This window comes from Tursiops truncatus, chromosome 7 (genome assembly GCF_011762595.2).
Source record: "Tursiops truncatus isolate mTurTru1 chromosome 7, mTurTru1.mat.Y, whole genome shotgun sequence".
Lineage (NCBI taxonomy): Eukaryota > Metazoa > Chordata > Mammalia > Artiodactyla > Delphinidae > Tursiops > Tursiops truncatus.
In genome coordinates, this window is record NC_047040.1 from 11,155,260 (window position 1) to 11,173,089 (window position 17,830).

At 37.0% G+C, this 17,830-nt stretch overlaps 1 protein-coding gene across 11 annotated transcripts in view; it reads right to left on the minus strand.

The window, feature by feature from the left end:
* AGFG1 (ArfGAP with FG repeats 1) overlaps positions 1–17,830 on the minus strand; it is a 78,713-nt gene that overhangs the window by 29,853 nt on the left and 31,030 nt on the right. For all 11 annotated transcript variants that reach the window (XM_073807180.1, XM_073807179.1, XM_033859625.2 and 8 more), the window contains exons 3-4: positions 5,903–6,018; positions 55–217 (exon numbers count right to left, since the gene is read on the minus strand). In XM_073807180.1, the coding sequence (XP_073663281.1) occupies positions 55–217; positions 5,903–6,018 (279 nt within the window). The remainder of the gene's footprint in view (positions 1–54; positions 218–5,902; positions 6,019–17,830) is intronic.

Sequence of the window (17,830 nt, forward strand, 5' to 3'; positions counted from 1 at the left end):
GGTACTCAATCCTCCTTAAGTAGAAGCCTCTACAAAGACTTAAAAACTACTCACCTGACTAGGTGTGCCCTTATTTAAATGCAGTGCTGGTGCTGAATCTCCTAAAAGAGATTTCAGTGGTTTGACCTCAGGTGTGCTGCTTGTGCTACTGGCAGAGGACCCTGAAATAGATGCATGAACTGATGCCACCACTTTGGCTTGTTCTGGTGGGACATACCTAAAACATACGAAAAGTTAAACAGGCAGTTAACTAAGGAAGATGTACGGAACACTAAGCTCAAAATGATAAGCTTAATTCTAATTTGTACAAGACTGTTTTGATATTAATCTTATTTCAAAACCGTCTTAGAACTGATAGCTTAAGACTACACTTAATTAAAATATTCAGAGAAAGGGTAATAAAGACTAACCACAAAACTTGTTTCGATTATTTACTTACAGTTTTTCTAATAAATACAATATATTAAATAACTGCTTTTTTAAAAAAAGAGGACTCGTAGTTAATCATGATGATAGTTAATAACTCTAATTTTTAAAAACCAAAGTATCGTATGCTCATAAATAACGTTTGAAAACAGAGAAGGAAGGAGAAACATTTATTATATTACACTTAGTAGCACAAAATATAAAGGTCTATTACAAATCTATAAGATTAACAACACAATTTTTAAATGGACAGAAGCAATTCACCAAGGGAGACAAAGAAATGAAAATACTTGTAACCGAATAAAAATGTAAATTAAAATGACATTCGCATTTGATCTGAGTATAAACTTTACAAACTGTGTTACTCTCTATTAAAATACATAAATAGGTATACTCTGTGCCCCAGAAGTGCCATTTCTAGTAACTTATCCTTAGGAAATAATTGACTAACTGTACACACATAAATGTATACGTAGGTTATCACAGCACTCCTTAAAATTTTAAAAATTGGACAATAAACCAAAATCCACCAGGAGAAAAATGCTTAAAAGGATTATACTAACATCTATATAATAAAATAATACATAGCTACTCTGTCTTGACATGCAAAGATGTCCATAAGACTTTACAGGTCTTTCACGTTTGATCTCAGTCATGTAAGAATTCACAGGATCAAGGGAGTAAAGGAAGGAAAGAGAGGTAGTTAAGAATATACTGCCCAAATATTGGCAACGCTAATCTCCAGAGCTGGGATTATGTGAGAGCTTTTCCTCTCTGTATTTCTGGGGTTTGTTCTACCTACCCTCCTTCCCCATATTACACAGGTGGGAGAAGTAGAAAAACAGAGCTTTTCTACTCTGTTCCAGAATCTGAGTTCAAATCCCAACTCCATCACTCGATAGCTATGAAACGTAGGGCAAACTACTTCAACTCTCTGTGCATCCAAATTTTCTTCTAAAACACTGACATATGGTTGTTATGAGGTATAAACAAGTTAACATTTATGAAGTACTTAGAACAGTTTTCTGGTACAGGTGTTAGCTACACAAGTGTTGGCAATTATCAAATTATATAATAATCACGAACAATAAAACTGCTTTGTTTTTTCCAGTATATGGGAGAAAACAGGAAGTCACACTTTCCCATAATTTGGCCTATCAGTGATAATGCCAATTTCTGAGTATAGCCAAGTCTTATTAACGGATAAAATCAGATAATAGTCTTTGGCTCAAAGGCTTGCTTAACTAAAAGTAAAACAGCTAAGCATGTATAGCATAGGAATTGAGTCTGAAAACTGGTTAAAAGAACAATTTCAAAATCCCTTTAGATGACAGCAACAGTCTCAATGTTCTAAGTGCAGTTGCCCAGTGAGGCTTTTTAGGGAGAGTGCATTTGGATAGTGCTTATGCCCTGTTAAAAACCCACTGCCCCACTCCAGTGACACGTCACAGGTATGCAGGTATGCAGGAGTGTGAGTTTAAAATGCACAGGTCCCAGCCTAGCTGAATGTTGGTCACTCCCTCTCCCCTACCCAACAACTGAAGTTTTGGGTATTTCTCTTATTAACTATCCTTATTTGTATTGTATTTCTCTTATTAACTATTTCTCTTATTTATTAACTATTTCTCTTATTCTCTTATTAACTATCCTGTTTCTCAGGACAGAAAAGATAACACAAATTATAATTATTTGAGGTTTACAATTATTTGCTTACTGTTTGAATGAATTATTTTTATTTTGTTATTATTATTAATGTGGGGGGGGTTCCTGGTTTTAATTCTATAAACCTTATTCACACACACTTTTCTCTTAGTAGTTGAAGCTAAACTATTTGAAATCCCAGCTAAGTCCTATTCAAACTAACTCTGAGCTGGTAAAAGTAAAACTGTTGGGAAAATCAAAAATTAGGCCAAGGCTATCAAGCAGAAATGTCTTAACTACAGGAAAGGGTCTAGGAAAAGGTCTAAGAAATTAAGAATTAAAATGATAAAAAGATAATTATACACTTCATTTTAAGAGAATCATTTATGGCACCATGTTTTTACTATCACTGCATCTTCTAAGTTTTTTCTTTCCTGAACTAAAATCTCACTAATATGTTTTCTTCTACATTCATACTTAATGTTTCTAGTAATGCTGAATATATAGCCCTGGCAAAAATTAGTCTCCTCTAGGGAATACAAAGTTCACAGAACATACAAATCAGAGCCACTTCTTTCTACCATGCTCACTTAATGTAGGTAGAGATATCTCACTCATAACCATGGCAAGTATTCCCTCAACCAAAACAAGCTCTTGAAGATATCCTCTGGGTTCAAATACAGCTCCTCAGGGAAACAAGAGGCCATGTACTTCCTCATTACCTATTCCTTCTATTTGTGACTCTCTCTCTCATCTTCTTAACGTCCCAAGAAGGAAAATATACACTACTGAATACGGATAAAGAAACAACCAAGAATTCATCACTGAGTTTCAGTAAACTGACTTAAATTGTACTCATACAGGTAAAAATGAAGAGCTCAAAGTAACTGAACACTACTAGTTCTATGAATATACCCCCTGCTCTGCTTTAAAAGGCTTACTAGCCAATACATACCTGTCTTAATTCCTTTTTAAAAATTAACATCTGACAGATTTAGTTAAAAAGGTATAAAATCTTCCTTCTTAAACAGGTAGAGTAAAATGACTTCTTGGTTGGGCAGTGAGTGATATTTTGAGCAAAGAATTACTACAACATGCAATTAAGTGAATGAATAGATTGCTTCATGAGTGCTTTAGCATAGTGCCTAGTATATAAAAGATAGTAAATAAACACTTGCTAAATGAAGGAAGATTTCCGCCCCCTCAGTGGAGCTGGCAGAACATACACATTTATTAATTTTGCTCTTACATGGATGCAGTTCGTGGTGCCCAAAAAAATTACAATATTAAATCAAAGATCACTGATTACAGATCACTGATTACAAAACACCATGACAGATATATAAATAATGGAAAAGTTTGAAGTATCTGAAGAATTTCCAAAGTGTGACAGAGAGAAATGAAGTGAGCAAATGCTACTGGAGAAACAGCACTAAGAGACTTGCTCAGTGCAGGGCTGCCATAACCTGCAATTTGTAAAAAAAAAATCTGTGAAGTACGATAAAGTGAAGCACAGTAAAATGAGATATGCCTGTATATTGCACTTCTGTCATTCCCAGAATTGTGCCTGTGTCCCTTTTCAACCAATCTTTCCCCATTCGCCAACTGAAAAACATTTGAGTTATTCCCACTTTTTTTTTTTTACATCTTTATTGGAGTATAATTGCTTTACAATGGTGTGTTAGTTTCTGCTTTATAACGAAAGTGAATCAGTTATACATATACATATGTTCCCATATCTCTTTCCTGTTGCGTCTCCCTCCCTCCCACCCTCCCTATCCCACCCCTCTAGGTGGTCACAAAGCACCGAGCTGATCTCCCTGTGCTATGTGGCTGCTTCCCACTAGCTATCTATTTTACATTTAGTATATATGTCCATGCCACTCTCTCACTTTGTCACAGCTTACTCTTCCCCCTCCCCATATCCTCAAGTCCATTCTCTAGTAGGTCTTTGTCTTTACTCCTGTCTTACCCCTAGGTTCTTCATGACATTTTTTTTTCTTAGATTCCATATATATGTGTTAGCATACGGTATTTGTCTTTCTCTTTCTGACTTACTTCACTCTGTATGACAGACTCTAGGTCCATCCACCTCACTACAAATAACTCAATTTCGCTTCTTTTTATGGCTGAGTAATATTCCATTGTATATATGTGCCACATCTTTATCCATTCATCCGATGACGGACACTTAGGTTGTTTCCATCTCCTGGCTATTGTAAATAGAGCTGCAATGAATATTTTGGTACATGTCTCTTTTTGAATTATGGTTTTCTCAGGGTATATGCCCAGTAGTGGGATGGTAGTTCTATTTTTAGTTTTTTAAGGAACCTCCATACTGTTCTCCATAGTGGCTGTACCAATTCACATTCCCACCAGCAGTGCTAAAGGGTTCCCTTTTTTCCACACCCTCTCCAGCATTTATTGTTTGTAGATTTTTTGATGATGGCCATTCTGACCGGTGTGAGATGATATCTCACTGTAGTTTTGATTTGCATTTCTCTAATGATTAATGATGTTGAGCATTCTTTCATGTGTTTGTTGGCAGTCTGTATATCTTCTTTGGAGAAATGTCTATGTAGGTCTTCTGCCCATTTTTGAATTGGGATGTTTGTTGTTTTGTTATTGAGCTGCATGAGCTGCTTGTAAATTTTGGAGATTAATCCTTTGTCAGTTGCTTCCTTTGCAAATATTTTCTCCAATTCTGAGGGTCGTCTTTTGGTCTTGTTTATGGTTTCCTTTGCTGTGCAAAAGCTTTGAAGTTTCATTAGGTCCCATTTATTTTTGTTTTTATTTCCATTTCTCTAGGAGGTGGGTCAAAAAGGATCTTGCTCTGATTTATGTCATAGAGTGTTCTGCCTATGTTTTCCTCTAAGAGTTTGATAGTTTCTGGCCTTAAATTTAGGTCTTTAATCCATTTTGAGCTTATTTTTGTGTATGGTGTTAGGGAGTGTTCTAATCTTATACTTTTACATGTACCTGTCCAGTTTTCCCAGCACCACTTATTGAAGAGGCTGTCCTTTCTCCACTGTACATTCCTGCCTCCTTTATCAAAGATAAGGTGACCATACGTGTGTGGGTTTATCTCTGGGCTTTCTATCCTGTTCCATTGATCTATCTTTCTGTTTTTGTGCCAGTATCATGCTGTCTTGATTACTGTAGCTTTGTAGTATAGTCTGAAGTCTGGGAAGCCTGATTCCTCCAGCTCCGTTTTGCGTTCTCAAGATTGCTTTGGCTATTCAGGGTCTTTTGTGTTTCCATACAAATTGTGAAATTTTTTGTTCTAGTTCTGTGAAAAATGCCAGTGGTAGTTTGATAGGGATTGCACTGACTCTGTAGATTGCTTTGGGTAGTAGAGTCATTTTCACAATGTTGATTCTTCCAATCCAAGAACATGGTATATCTCTCCATCTATTTGTATCATCTTTAATTTCTTTCATCAGTGTCTTATAATTTTCTGCATACAGGTCTTTTGTCTCCTTAGGTAGGTGAAGGAAGATTTTAAGAAAGGAGGCTTTATAAGACTAAAATGTCTAGAGAAGCTAACAGGGATAGAGATGGTTTATAAGGAAGAATCCCTAACTTCCCCCAAAAGGGTAGGAGGCCTGGTGATAAGAAACAGGCTACTGCTAGGCACAGATGAGTTAAGATAAAGCAGAAGTAAAGGTCTGTGGAAACCAAATTCAATAAAAAGCCAAAGTATAATGAGTATCTACCTATTTCCTTATTCCCTATCTACCTACCTACCTACTTATTTCCTTCCTCCTATACTAATCTTACCCATAATTAATGTGATTTGGGGAGGCTTTGCTCTAAATACAAACTATTCACTCACCATCTTTTCTTTTCATATTTTTCTTGTAGGAACTCTTTCACTTTTTGTGGATCCCTGAAGTCTGGAATTGCTGAAGATCTATCATCAAATAATCCTAGCCAAATCTGTTTACAGACCTTTGGAAAGAATTAAAAAAACAAAAGTGTTAAATTCGACATCTTAACTTAATGAAATTTTAAGATAATTAAGATTCTCTCAGAAAGATAACCTACTTAATTTTAATAATATTGCTTTCAATGAGGATATTTATCACAATGATCAATGAAGAAGCAACAAATGAAGGAACTAAATTTATTTTAATGTTACATAATGCAGTAAAATCTTATCAACAGTATCACAAAGAACAGCTCCTCACAGGGAAACAAACAGTGAAATGGCATTTAAGAGGACCTCAGATTGTTTGGTCTTAAAATAATCATACACTGTAAACAATCAGCAAAGTCATGTAACCTTTATGAACCTCAGTTCCTTCACCCCGTAAAACAAAGGAATTAGACCAGTGAGTGGCAATTTCCTGAATCCTTGACAAGTTTAAAAATCAACCAAAAAGAATAAATAAAAAGTACTAGAATCATAAGTAATTTGCTATTAAAGTATAACAAAACACAAATACAAGGCAGATACAACTCTAGCTTTATAATTACCTCCTATGCTTTTTTCCTTAATGGCTAAAAAATGAGAATCTGAAATTTAAGTTTTCAATAAAATCAAAGAAATGAAATGATGCAGAACTCAAATAAGACACAAAACATAAAGAGAAGTATAAAGAAAACATTTATACGGTGGGCTTCATCAAAATTTACAACTGTTGCTCTTCAAAACATTTAAATGAAAAGGCAAGCCATCAACTGAATAAAGGTAGTTACAAAATGTATAAAACCTTGAATTCTTAAAACTCAGTGATAAAACAGACCCCAAATCAGTATTTTTTTTAAAAGACTGGGCAGAAAAGTTGGCCACTTCACCAAAGAAGGTATACAAATGGCAAATAAGCATCCCAACATCATTAGTCATGTAGAAAATGCAAATTTAAAAAACACAGACCCCACTACACAGACACCCATACATACCACTAGAATGGCCAAAAACAAAAAGACTAAAGAAAGGCAAAGCAAGGCTTTTTTCATGAACTATGTTAATCAAAAATGCAATGGAGGGCTTCCCTGGTGGCGCAGTGGTTGAGAGTCTGCCTGCCAATGCAGGGGACACGGGTTCGTGCCTCGGTCCGTGAAGATCCCACGTGCTGCGGAGCGGCTAGGCCCGTGAGCCATGGCCGCTGAGCCTGCGCGTCTGGAGCCTGTGCTCCGCAACGGGAGAGGCCACAACAGTGAGAGGCCCGCGTGCCGGAAAAAAACAAAAAGAAAAAAAAATGCAATGGAGAAAATGCTTCATTAGAATTTCCCCTAGAATAATTTTCTTTCTCTCCTCTATAGACTATTACCTCTCTTGTGCCATTTGTAAGTTTTTTTGATACATAAGAACTTTTGGAAGTTCTTATGAATGAAATGTGTATGATTATTGAGGTACTTGGTGTTTTGACAAATATTTATTAGAGTCATCCAGAAATAACTATTCTAACCACCTCAAGTTACATTGGATGGTTATTTCTGAAATAATAACGGTTCTAGCCAGGAAAAGAAAAAAAGACTGGCCATATCATATGCTGGTGAGAATGTGGAACAACTAGAACTCTCAAGAATGTAAAAATGGTACAACCAGTGTGGAAGACAGTTGGTAGTTTTTTAAAAGTTAAACATATACCTACGATATAATCCAGCCATCCTACTTCTAAGTATTTACTCAAGAAATATAAAGGCACATGTCCATACTCAGATTTGCACACAAATGTTCACAGCAGCTTTACTGCTAGTAACTCCAAACGGAAAACAACCCAAATGTCTATCAACAGGTGAACGGATTAATTGTGGAATATCCAAGTAAGATACTATCCAGCAATAAAAATGAACAAATTATTGGGCTTCCCTGGTGGCTCATTGGTTGGGAGTCCGCCTGCCGATGCAGGGGACACGGGTTCGTGCCCCGGTCTGGGAAGATCCCACATGCCGCGGAGCGGCTGGGCCCGTGACCCATGGCTGCTGAGCCTGCGCGTCCGGAGCCTGTGCTCTACAACGGGAGAGGCCACAACAGTAAGAGGCCCACGTACCACAAAAAAACAAAACAAACAAACAAAAAAAATGAACAAATTATTGACACAAGAAACTACGTGCATAAACCTCAAGACAATTATGCTGATTGACAGACCTCAGAACCACCCCCTACAAAGTACATACTATGTAATTCTATTCATTTAAAATCTTAGAAAATGTAAACTTATCTATGGTGATGGAAAGCAGATCAGGAGAAGCATTACAAAGGGGCACAAAAAACTCTTGGGGATGATGAAAATGTATGTTATCTTGTTACTGTAATGACAGTTTAACATATGTCAAAACTCAAATTGTACACTTTAAATATTTATTATAATTAATTATTCCTCAGTAATGCTATAAAAACACATCCACAAGTTTCTAAAATTATATTACTTTAAAAAATAACCAGTTGTAACACTGCGAAAAGAAGGCAGTATCTAACTTCAAAAGCCTGACAAAGATTTGAGAAATCAGAGACAGAAAGGTAGCACCCTTCTCAAGCTTATGTCCTCACTGAAGTGGGTAAGAGAGAAATAAAGATCGGAAAAAAGGATTCACCCTTTTCCTCTCTTATTATGTACCCCAAGCATGTTTCAAAACAGCATTTCTTGTGGTTCCTTCCTACTCCAGGCTCAGTACAGATACTACAAAGTCATTAAGGCAGTAAAACTGACATAAGTGAGGCCTAGGTGACGGCACAATCTCATTATAAAAACATTTCAGTGGCAAAGCCCAAGAAGTTCAGATACCCAGGAACGGTAATGCAACTTACGCTAGAAATTCTATATAAACCCTGTAGAGGGCCAGCTTCTCCAATAAGTATTTAGCTACTTTTAAAAAACCACATGATCCAAAAGTACACATGCACCCCAATGTTCACTGCAGCACTATTTACAATAGCTAAGATATGGAAGCAACCTAAATGTCCATCAACAGAGGAATGGATCAAGAACATGTGGTATATATATACAATGGAATACTACTCAGCCATAAATAAAGAATGAAATAATGCCATTTGCAGCAACATGGATGAACCTAGAGATTATCATACTAAGTGAGGTCAGACAGAGAAAGACATATATCATATGTCACTCATATGTGGAATCTAATTTTTAAATATGCAAATGAAGTTCTTTACAAAACAGAAACAGACTTACAAATATTGAAAACAAACTAATGGTTAAAGGGGAGGGGCGGATAAATCAGGAGCTTGGGATAAACAGACACACACTACTATATATAAGATAGATAACCAATAAGGACCTACTGTACGGCACAGGGAACTCTACTCAATATTCTATGATAACCTATATGAGAAAAGAATCTAAAAAAGAATGAATATATGCATATGTATAACTGAATCACTTTGCTGTACACCTGAAACTAACACAATGTTGTAAATCAACTATACTCCAATAAAATTAAAATATTAAAAAAAAAAACAGGGCTTCCCTGGTGGCGCAGTGGTTGAGAGTCCGCCTGCCGATGCAGGGGACACGGGTTCGTGACCCGATGCGGGAAGATCCCACATGCCGCCGAGCGGCTGGGCTGGGCCCGTGAGCCATGGCCGCTGAGCCTGCGCGTCCGGAGCCTGTGCTCCGCAACGGGAGAGGCCACAACAGTGAGAGGCCCGCGTACCGAAAAAAAAAAAAAAAAAAAAAAAACCACAAAAACCCACATGAGACTCTCCTTAGGAAAAGATTCTGTGGCTTTACAATTACATTCATAAAGCGAGAACTGGTAGTTTCTAATTCTTTTATTTTAAAAATTCCCAAGTGAGAAAACAAGAGAAATTTGCTCAAAGACTTATTGACTGTAATTGACAGAATTAGTTTAGGACACTTCATGACATTTAGTCTTTGTATTCCAAAACCCCTATTAACTAACATATACAATTTTAACTAAAAACAATTAATGAATAGTAAATAATAAACATATTGATACAAACAAATAAAAAGGAGATGGGTTAAAGACATCATAAAGTTACTGTCTTGGCATTCATCATGGGAATACAAAGCAAAGATGGAGTGCTTGATGATAAATTTTATACATATATGACATTAGCAGCCTGTAGGAGTCACTCAAAATTCTGTACTAACTGCTGGTGGTTCTGATCCTTCTCTGACAGGTCAAACTGCTAGAGAAAATCATTAAAACTCACTGATTGGGTCCACTACAAATTCCTGCTATCTTACTATCAAAGTTCCATGATGTTGTTAGTCAGCTCTTATTTCTTCTGACTATGCTATCCCATAATAGCTATTTGCTATATTGCTCAAAATCCTAACTGTACCTGCCACTCTTGGCAGCTGAATTCTTACTCAAGTGAAGTGACTCTCAAAATGGGATTCCCCAATTTCCTGGACTGGCAGCATCAGTGTCACCTAGACACTTGTTGTAAATGCAAATTTTTAGGAGCCACCCAAGACCTATGAAATCAGAACCTCTGGAGGTGCTACCCAGCAATCAAGCCCTTCAGGTGACTGTGAAATAGGCCGAAGTTTGAAAACTAATGATTTAGTAAAATCTAGGCCAGCAAATGGAAACTTCCTTTCCATATAAATACTATATATAGTTTTCAGCACTTCTCAAATTTACTTAGCCACTAAACCTCTTCTTGAACAAGATTCATTAAATAAAAACAGTGTTCCAGAGATACATCTGGGAAAATGTCACAGTCCCTATCTCTTCTGATCCATTCACATTTTAGTCCCTGAAAAGTTGGCTTCTGCTCCTACCATTCTCCTGAAACTGCTCTTTCAGGTTTGTAGATCTGCTGATAGGAAAGTATAAAGTTCTCCTTTCTCCATGTTTGTTTTGGTTTTTTTTTTTCTTTTAAAGTAAAATAATAAACACCATCAACTGAAAAGGGAGGGTTTTTCAGAACTGAATAAAAATGGGAGAGTGAACCAACTAAAACTGCAGACAGCACTAAGGTTTTGAGGTCACAAGTATTTAAAGTGAAACTAGTCAAGACAGTGGTGTGTTTTCCACCAGTCTCATCTGGTTGTTTAGGTACAAAGTAGGTAGAGTATTGGCTTTAATCAGGTAAAATACAACAGGAGTTAAAGTGAGTGGTTATAACAACAGAACACAGAATCAAAGCTAGCTTAAGAAAAATGAAAACACAGTAAGGATGATACACAACAAAGAAATTTAGCCTCAGTGGACTGGAGGTCTCTTATGGTTGTCCCAGAACTGCTGGAGTACGAAATTAGAGGGAATGAGCTGGGAAGAGAGAAGCAATGATGGTCAGAGAACAGGATGCTTACACTTGAAATCTGAGAAGTAATACAGTTACTGATAAATAAAGTCTAAAACAGAAGGAAGGATTACTGGACATAAGAAGTCAAAGAATTCCAGAGGCTGAGTTATCTGTGTAGACACTGGGATTGGCAGAAATGGTTAACACTAGTGGAAGAAAGACACTCACTACGTGAAGTGCTGAAATCTATATTGAATGAGGGGGGCTAACTCGTATGACTGCAACAGGATGACAGAGCAAGTGATAAATTCTACTGGCAAGAGGAACACAGGGCTGCAGGCCTTGAAACATCACTGAGGAGCAACGAGGATACCTAAAAGCCATCATTTGAAAGGGCTGCATATATGATGGATTTATTTTGATGATCTCTCTGGAGAGGTGGATAATTAGTTTTAATTAGAGAATAATATTGTAGGTATGGTAGTTATGAGCCTAGACCAGGAAATAAGACTGCCTTAATGTGAATTCCAACTCAGGTAAGAGAACCTGCCTCACTGAGATGTTGGAAGGGTTAAATGAGTTAATATGTTGTCTACTCAGAACAGGTATATATAAGTGAATTTTAAATAGTATTAGTTATTCTTACTTTGGAGCCTGGTATCTTATGTGGTTTGCATTGGTGTGTTATGGGGTGATGAAGTAAGCAAGGACTGGGAAATACAGGCCTTACCAGAAACACAGGAAACTGTAGGTCTCTCTTCAGTCCTGCTGCAGATGGACTCAAAGTGGTCTTAATGGAACAATCACCCTCTCTGGACTACTATAGCACTTGTAATTCTCACATGAAACTTACCACAAACTGCTTTTTATTAGAATTACTGAGCATGTGTCTCACCTACTTCTGAATTCCCCACAATGCTTAAAACAATGGGTTGTGCCATATTAAGTGTTCAGTAACCAGGCCAATGCTACCCAAAACCACATCTTATGGAGGAATTAAAAATAAAATCACACATCAACCAACAGAATAAGTTCATGAAACTGTCAGAATAATTTTCTCCCTTATTCTAGTGCTAATCCACTTTAGAATTGCAATCACAATAACCACTGACAGAATCTAAAATACTTTAAAGTACATTTATCAGTCAGGGTTGCCTTAGGAAACAGATGGCACACTCAATTTGGGTAATTTGAGAAGTTTAATAGAGACTGTTTAAAGCATAGGTAGGCTGTAAGGAAATCACAAGTGAGAGTATAGTGTCCCAGGATTAGCAACAGGAGGACCTACCACCACCCGTTGGCAGTGAAGGTAGAAGGAAAGGAAGTGGTTGGCAACCTTAAAACTAAGAGGGCTACTTGATGGGAGTTTTGACCTTCAATGAAAGGAGGCAGCCAGGCTACAGAAATCCCACATGAAAGAAGTTAAGAAAGTAAATATCTTAACCTTTCCCTCCTTCCTTTCTTTGGTCTGCTGACAACGTTCTCCATCAGCTTGAATGAACCCCCCACCCCCACCCTGCCAGAAGCCAGGAAGCAAGAAAGCCCATTTGCGTATCCAGACAAACCAGGTGCTTGGAGACAGAGCTAGAAGGGCAGCTGAAAGCGATGCAGCACTGAACCTAAATCATGATAGTAAATAACATGCAGTGCAAGCAGTTTAACCAACTCAATTATGAACACCAAAAATAGGGAACATCCATACTAATTCTCAATTACTCACATATAAAAGGAAGAGTGAGAAAACAGTGTTGCATCCATCAGACAAATAGATATGAATAGAGATAACATGTTACAGTTTTATAATCCTCTCAGGGACAACAAAATAGAGTGGAAACTTGCAGGAATGGATACTTACCTTTAAGATTCAGACAACCCCTTATTTTCATAAAAGAGATACAAAGAATACACAATGTGACATGATCCTGCTTGCAACCTCTAGGTCCAAAGATATAAAAATAAGGAAAGGACAGAAAGATTCTCTGGAAGTAGAGACTTTTTTCATTAAGCCAACCTATACACATCAACTAGAGTTCAGACTCCTTTCTGTCCTTTCTCTCCTCAGTAGAGAGATGGAGTGCCTTCTTCTGTAAGATAAAATTACAGCAGTTAACAGTACTGTCCATAAAATATAGGAACAAATAGGAGACTTAAAGAACTGAAAAAAATTCATGAGCAAGTAACTAACATCCACTTTTTGGAAGCAGAAAGAAAAATTTAACAGAAATAAATATTAACATTAGAAGTTCTCTGGAGAGTTACGATAGACCTACACAAATTCTATCAGCAACATAACATTTTTCCCTAAAAGGGAAAACAAGGGTTTTTTTTTTTTTGCCTTATTTTGTCCTAAAAACTAACAATCAGAAACAATATCTCATATATATGCCATGATTTAAGTTAAATACTGAAAAAACAAGTACATTATTAAAATTTTCTACATTCACCCAAGTCTACATGAGCATGACTATGCTAGTATTTCTAGGTCAACAGCTGACAGGTATTTCTCAGTGATGACCTATCTATAAAGGATTTATACTCATTAATAGTGTTTAAAGAAATAACACTATCCATATGCCTTAAGCAAAGAAACAGATAGTCCTGCAATTATTTACATCTTTTGAGGACTGTATGGTATATTCCATCTTAAAATTTGGTTTTACAAAATGTTTTAGCAAGAATTAGAACATATGCAACTGAGTCATTGAAAACAGGCAATCACAAGCTGCATGTGCAGACCACCGAGACACCAGAGCCTTTGTGAACCAGACAGATAATTTGGGTATGTGAGGGAGTATCAGATTTATGAGACATCAAATCCAATTTATTTAATCCTAGTTTGTTGTTGTTGTTTTTTAATTTAAGCACAAACTACTTTATAATGGCTTCCTCAGCCTAAGAATCAAATTCTTCATCACCACCTGTTTAGGCCCCATAGGATCTCACGCCTGATTAACTCTCCAAACTCATCTTACATCATCGCTCTTTCCAGCCACAAAGGCCCCCTCATAAAGTCTTCCCTGACCACCATTCCAAAGGGGCAACATTCCCCACACCAAAACTAATATAAACGTTATCACAATGTATTATTTATTTTCACAGACCTTTATCTCACAACTTCTAAATGTAAATTTCACGTGGCAGGAACCTTCTCTCCGATTTGCCACTATCTGTATTCTCAGTGCCTGCCAAACATAGAGCAGACACTAAATAAATACCTGGTGCATGGGTGGAAGCAACTTCCTAACAGCCCTGAAATATATGTACAGTGGAAATTATCTTTTTTTCCCCTTCGTTCTGTCTAAAATATACATGCTGACCTAGAACATTCAGCTTACCAACTTACACAGAAGTAATAAATTCACTGATCCAAATTCTCAAATCAAATTTAGGCCAAAGGTTAGCAAATTACACCTCCCAGGCTAAATCTGGCCTACAGCCTGTGTTTAAAGCTGAAGTTTCATTGGAACACAGCCATGTCCGCTTGTTTATCTATTGTCTAGGGCTGCTTTGCTAGGTAGCTGCAACAGAGACTGTATGATACAAAAGCCTAATATTTACTATCTGGCTCTTTATAGAAAAAGCTTGCCGATGCCTGAATTACATGCAACGTGGACTTACTATGATACCATCCCAGCATCCAAGAATAATAATGATTTAAATAGTATAATAAATAAAAGCCTGTTTTTGAGGTCTGTGCTATAATGTGCATGGGGAATAACAACAGAGAGATGAACATAAAATGAAAGAAGCCCTTCCCTGCAGGAAGAACTTTCCAAGAGTGAGGACTATCTAAGGGCCAATTTATTATACAAACCCATTCACTTGAGAATAAAGGAGAAAAGTACCAGAGTTTGAGTTTCAGGGAGAGAGTAACACTTTTCAAAATAACTGATAATTGGGGCTTCCCTGGTGGCGCAGTGGTTGAGAGTCCGCCTGCCGATGCAGGGGACACGGGTTCGTGCCCCGGTCAGGGAAGATCCCACGTGCCGCGGAGCGTCTGGGCCCGTGAGCCATGGCCGCTGAGCCTGCGCGTCCAGAGCCTGTGCGTCCAGAGCCTGTGCTCCGCAACGGGACAGGCCACAGCAGTGAGAGGCCCGCAAACCCCAAAAAAAAAAAAAAAAAAAAAAAACCAAAAAAACCCTGATAATTACAAAGAAATAGAAAAGATAAAAGAAGAAAATATTTAGGATACTAAAGAGAAATTAAATGAAGTGGAAATAGCAATAAACCTTAACTGCAAGTGTTTGTGAGTTGTGAAGGAGACCGGCAGATCTAATTCAAACACCTACGGTAAGTCAGTATATACAACTCACAGCACACTCCCATGCCTTGTTTCATTTAATGTCTCTAATGTCAGAACTGCATTCCAGGTAGGTTGCAAAGAACCAAAACTCAGCCACATTTGATCAGATAAAACAAGTTTATGCAAAGTGAACAGTAACACTTAAAACATGGGAACCTGCACTGCAAACAGGAAGCCATCTGGGACCTAGGCAGTCTGATTACCTGTTTCCAAAGCCCTTCTCCACACCCCGCCCCCTGCAAACACATAGTTTATCACTTTTGTTTCTCATACTATGTCTAATCCCTGCTCTTGCTTATCTTAGTACAATTTTTTTTTTCCTGTTTACTTGTTAAGACTGCACATGGCCCAACTACATACTGCCTTTTCGGTTAAGTGATTCACCTTTTCAGTCCAGCCTCTGTGAACCTTAATTCAATTTCGTAAAAGAGAGGATCTGATTAGTCCCTGGCCCCTAGGGTTAGGCATCCATTCTTAGTCCAAACAGCTGTGTGTTTTGTGTGTTTTGTGTGTGTGTTTTGTGGTTTTCCCAGGAGAGGGAGCCTTCCCGCCTTTCTTCAGTAAGGAGCATGAGCTTGCTAGGCTGCCCCCCGCCTCCTAAACACACATCTATTCATGAATGTGCTTTATAAATTATAAACAGCTTTAAAAATGTAAGATTTAGTATATTAGCAAAGGGACAAGTAGTTTGGGGAAAGATTATCAACTGCCCTATTTTATCAAACTAAGATGACATACGTAAATTACCCTGTACCCGGTATTGCTCTGTCTTTCAATTTTGTATGCCATGTCTTTAGTAAGTTTCCATGTTTTAGCTAAATTTGCCATTTTTACTTTTGTGATTTCTTCCATTGCTTTTAGTCTATAAAGTCTCCACACATTTAAATGTTAAATATGTAGTCAGCTAACCTTAAACACTACCATTTAGTTTTGCCTGCCTTTTAGTTATGAAATAATCTGTTATACAGAAAAGTTGCAATTGTAGTGGAAAGAAGTCCCATGTACTGTTTACCTAGAGTCTCTAAGATTAACATTTGCTTTATCATTCTCTCTCCAAAAAAAGTTTTGGAACCATTTAAAGGTTCAGACATGAACCTTTCACCTCTAAATGTGTATCTCCTAAAAATGAGGATATTCTTTCCTATAACCGTAACACAATTATCAAAATCAGGAAATTAACACTGTATACTATTACTATCTAATCCACAGACTAACCATTATCTTAACAGTATCCTTAACAGCAAATGGAAAAAGTTCTCCTGGTACAGTATCCATAACTGTCTTGTCTCCTTTAATCGGGAACCTTTCCTTAGTCTGTTTTTGTCTTTAATGACCTTGACATCTCTGAAGAGTACAAGTCAGTTATTTTATAGTACGTTCCTTAATTTAGGTTTCCTCATAATTACATTTATGTTACGCATTTTGGGAAGGAATACCACATAAGTAATGTTGTATCCTTCCCAGTGCATCATATCAGGAAGCACATGATGTCAGTTTGTCCCATTCCTGGTGATGTTAACTTTAATCACTTGGTTAAAACAATATAGGCCAGATTTCTCCACAGTAAAGTCACTATTTTTCCCCTTAAGATTAATAAGTATCTTGTAGGGAAATACTTTGAGACTATTTTCTATATTTTTATGGCTTCCTAACTCTAAAATTTTTCTGAAACTTATCTTGGCGTACCATGTCAGTTAACATTCTAATTGATTCTCCATTTATTGAATAACGAATTCCTTCCACAGCAGACTGATGAACTTAATTTATTTTATAATAACTTCATATACATATTTAATATACATAAGGATTATAGTATATCTCAGGATCTATTCTACAGATCTAGTCTACTAGGCCCTGCACTAGCTTCAGATTACTGTAATTAATTACTTCAAGTTTACATTGCAAATTACTGCCTATAAACATAGAGACACATTTAGTATCTACTAGAGCCAATCCTATTTACTCCTTGCTTTATAAATTCTTTCCAGCTAGTTTTACTTTTTTTTGAGCTTTTGGATAAACTTTAGAACCATTTTCTAAAATGGTATTAAAAAAAAAATTCCCACCAACGTTTTGGTTCCATTTGTTCTAAACTTAATTTGTGAAGTCTCTTAAAGCAAAGCATTCTCATTCCCTAAGACAGTATGAATCTGATAAGCAAGCTTGCCAAGAAGGAAAAATTACCAAAGGTTTATGTTTCTCTCCCTACAGGGCAAGTTTTACATTTTTTACATTTTTCAGAATATAACAAGAATAAACACAGAGGTGAG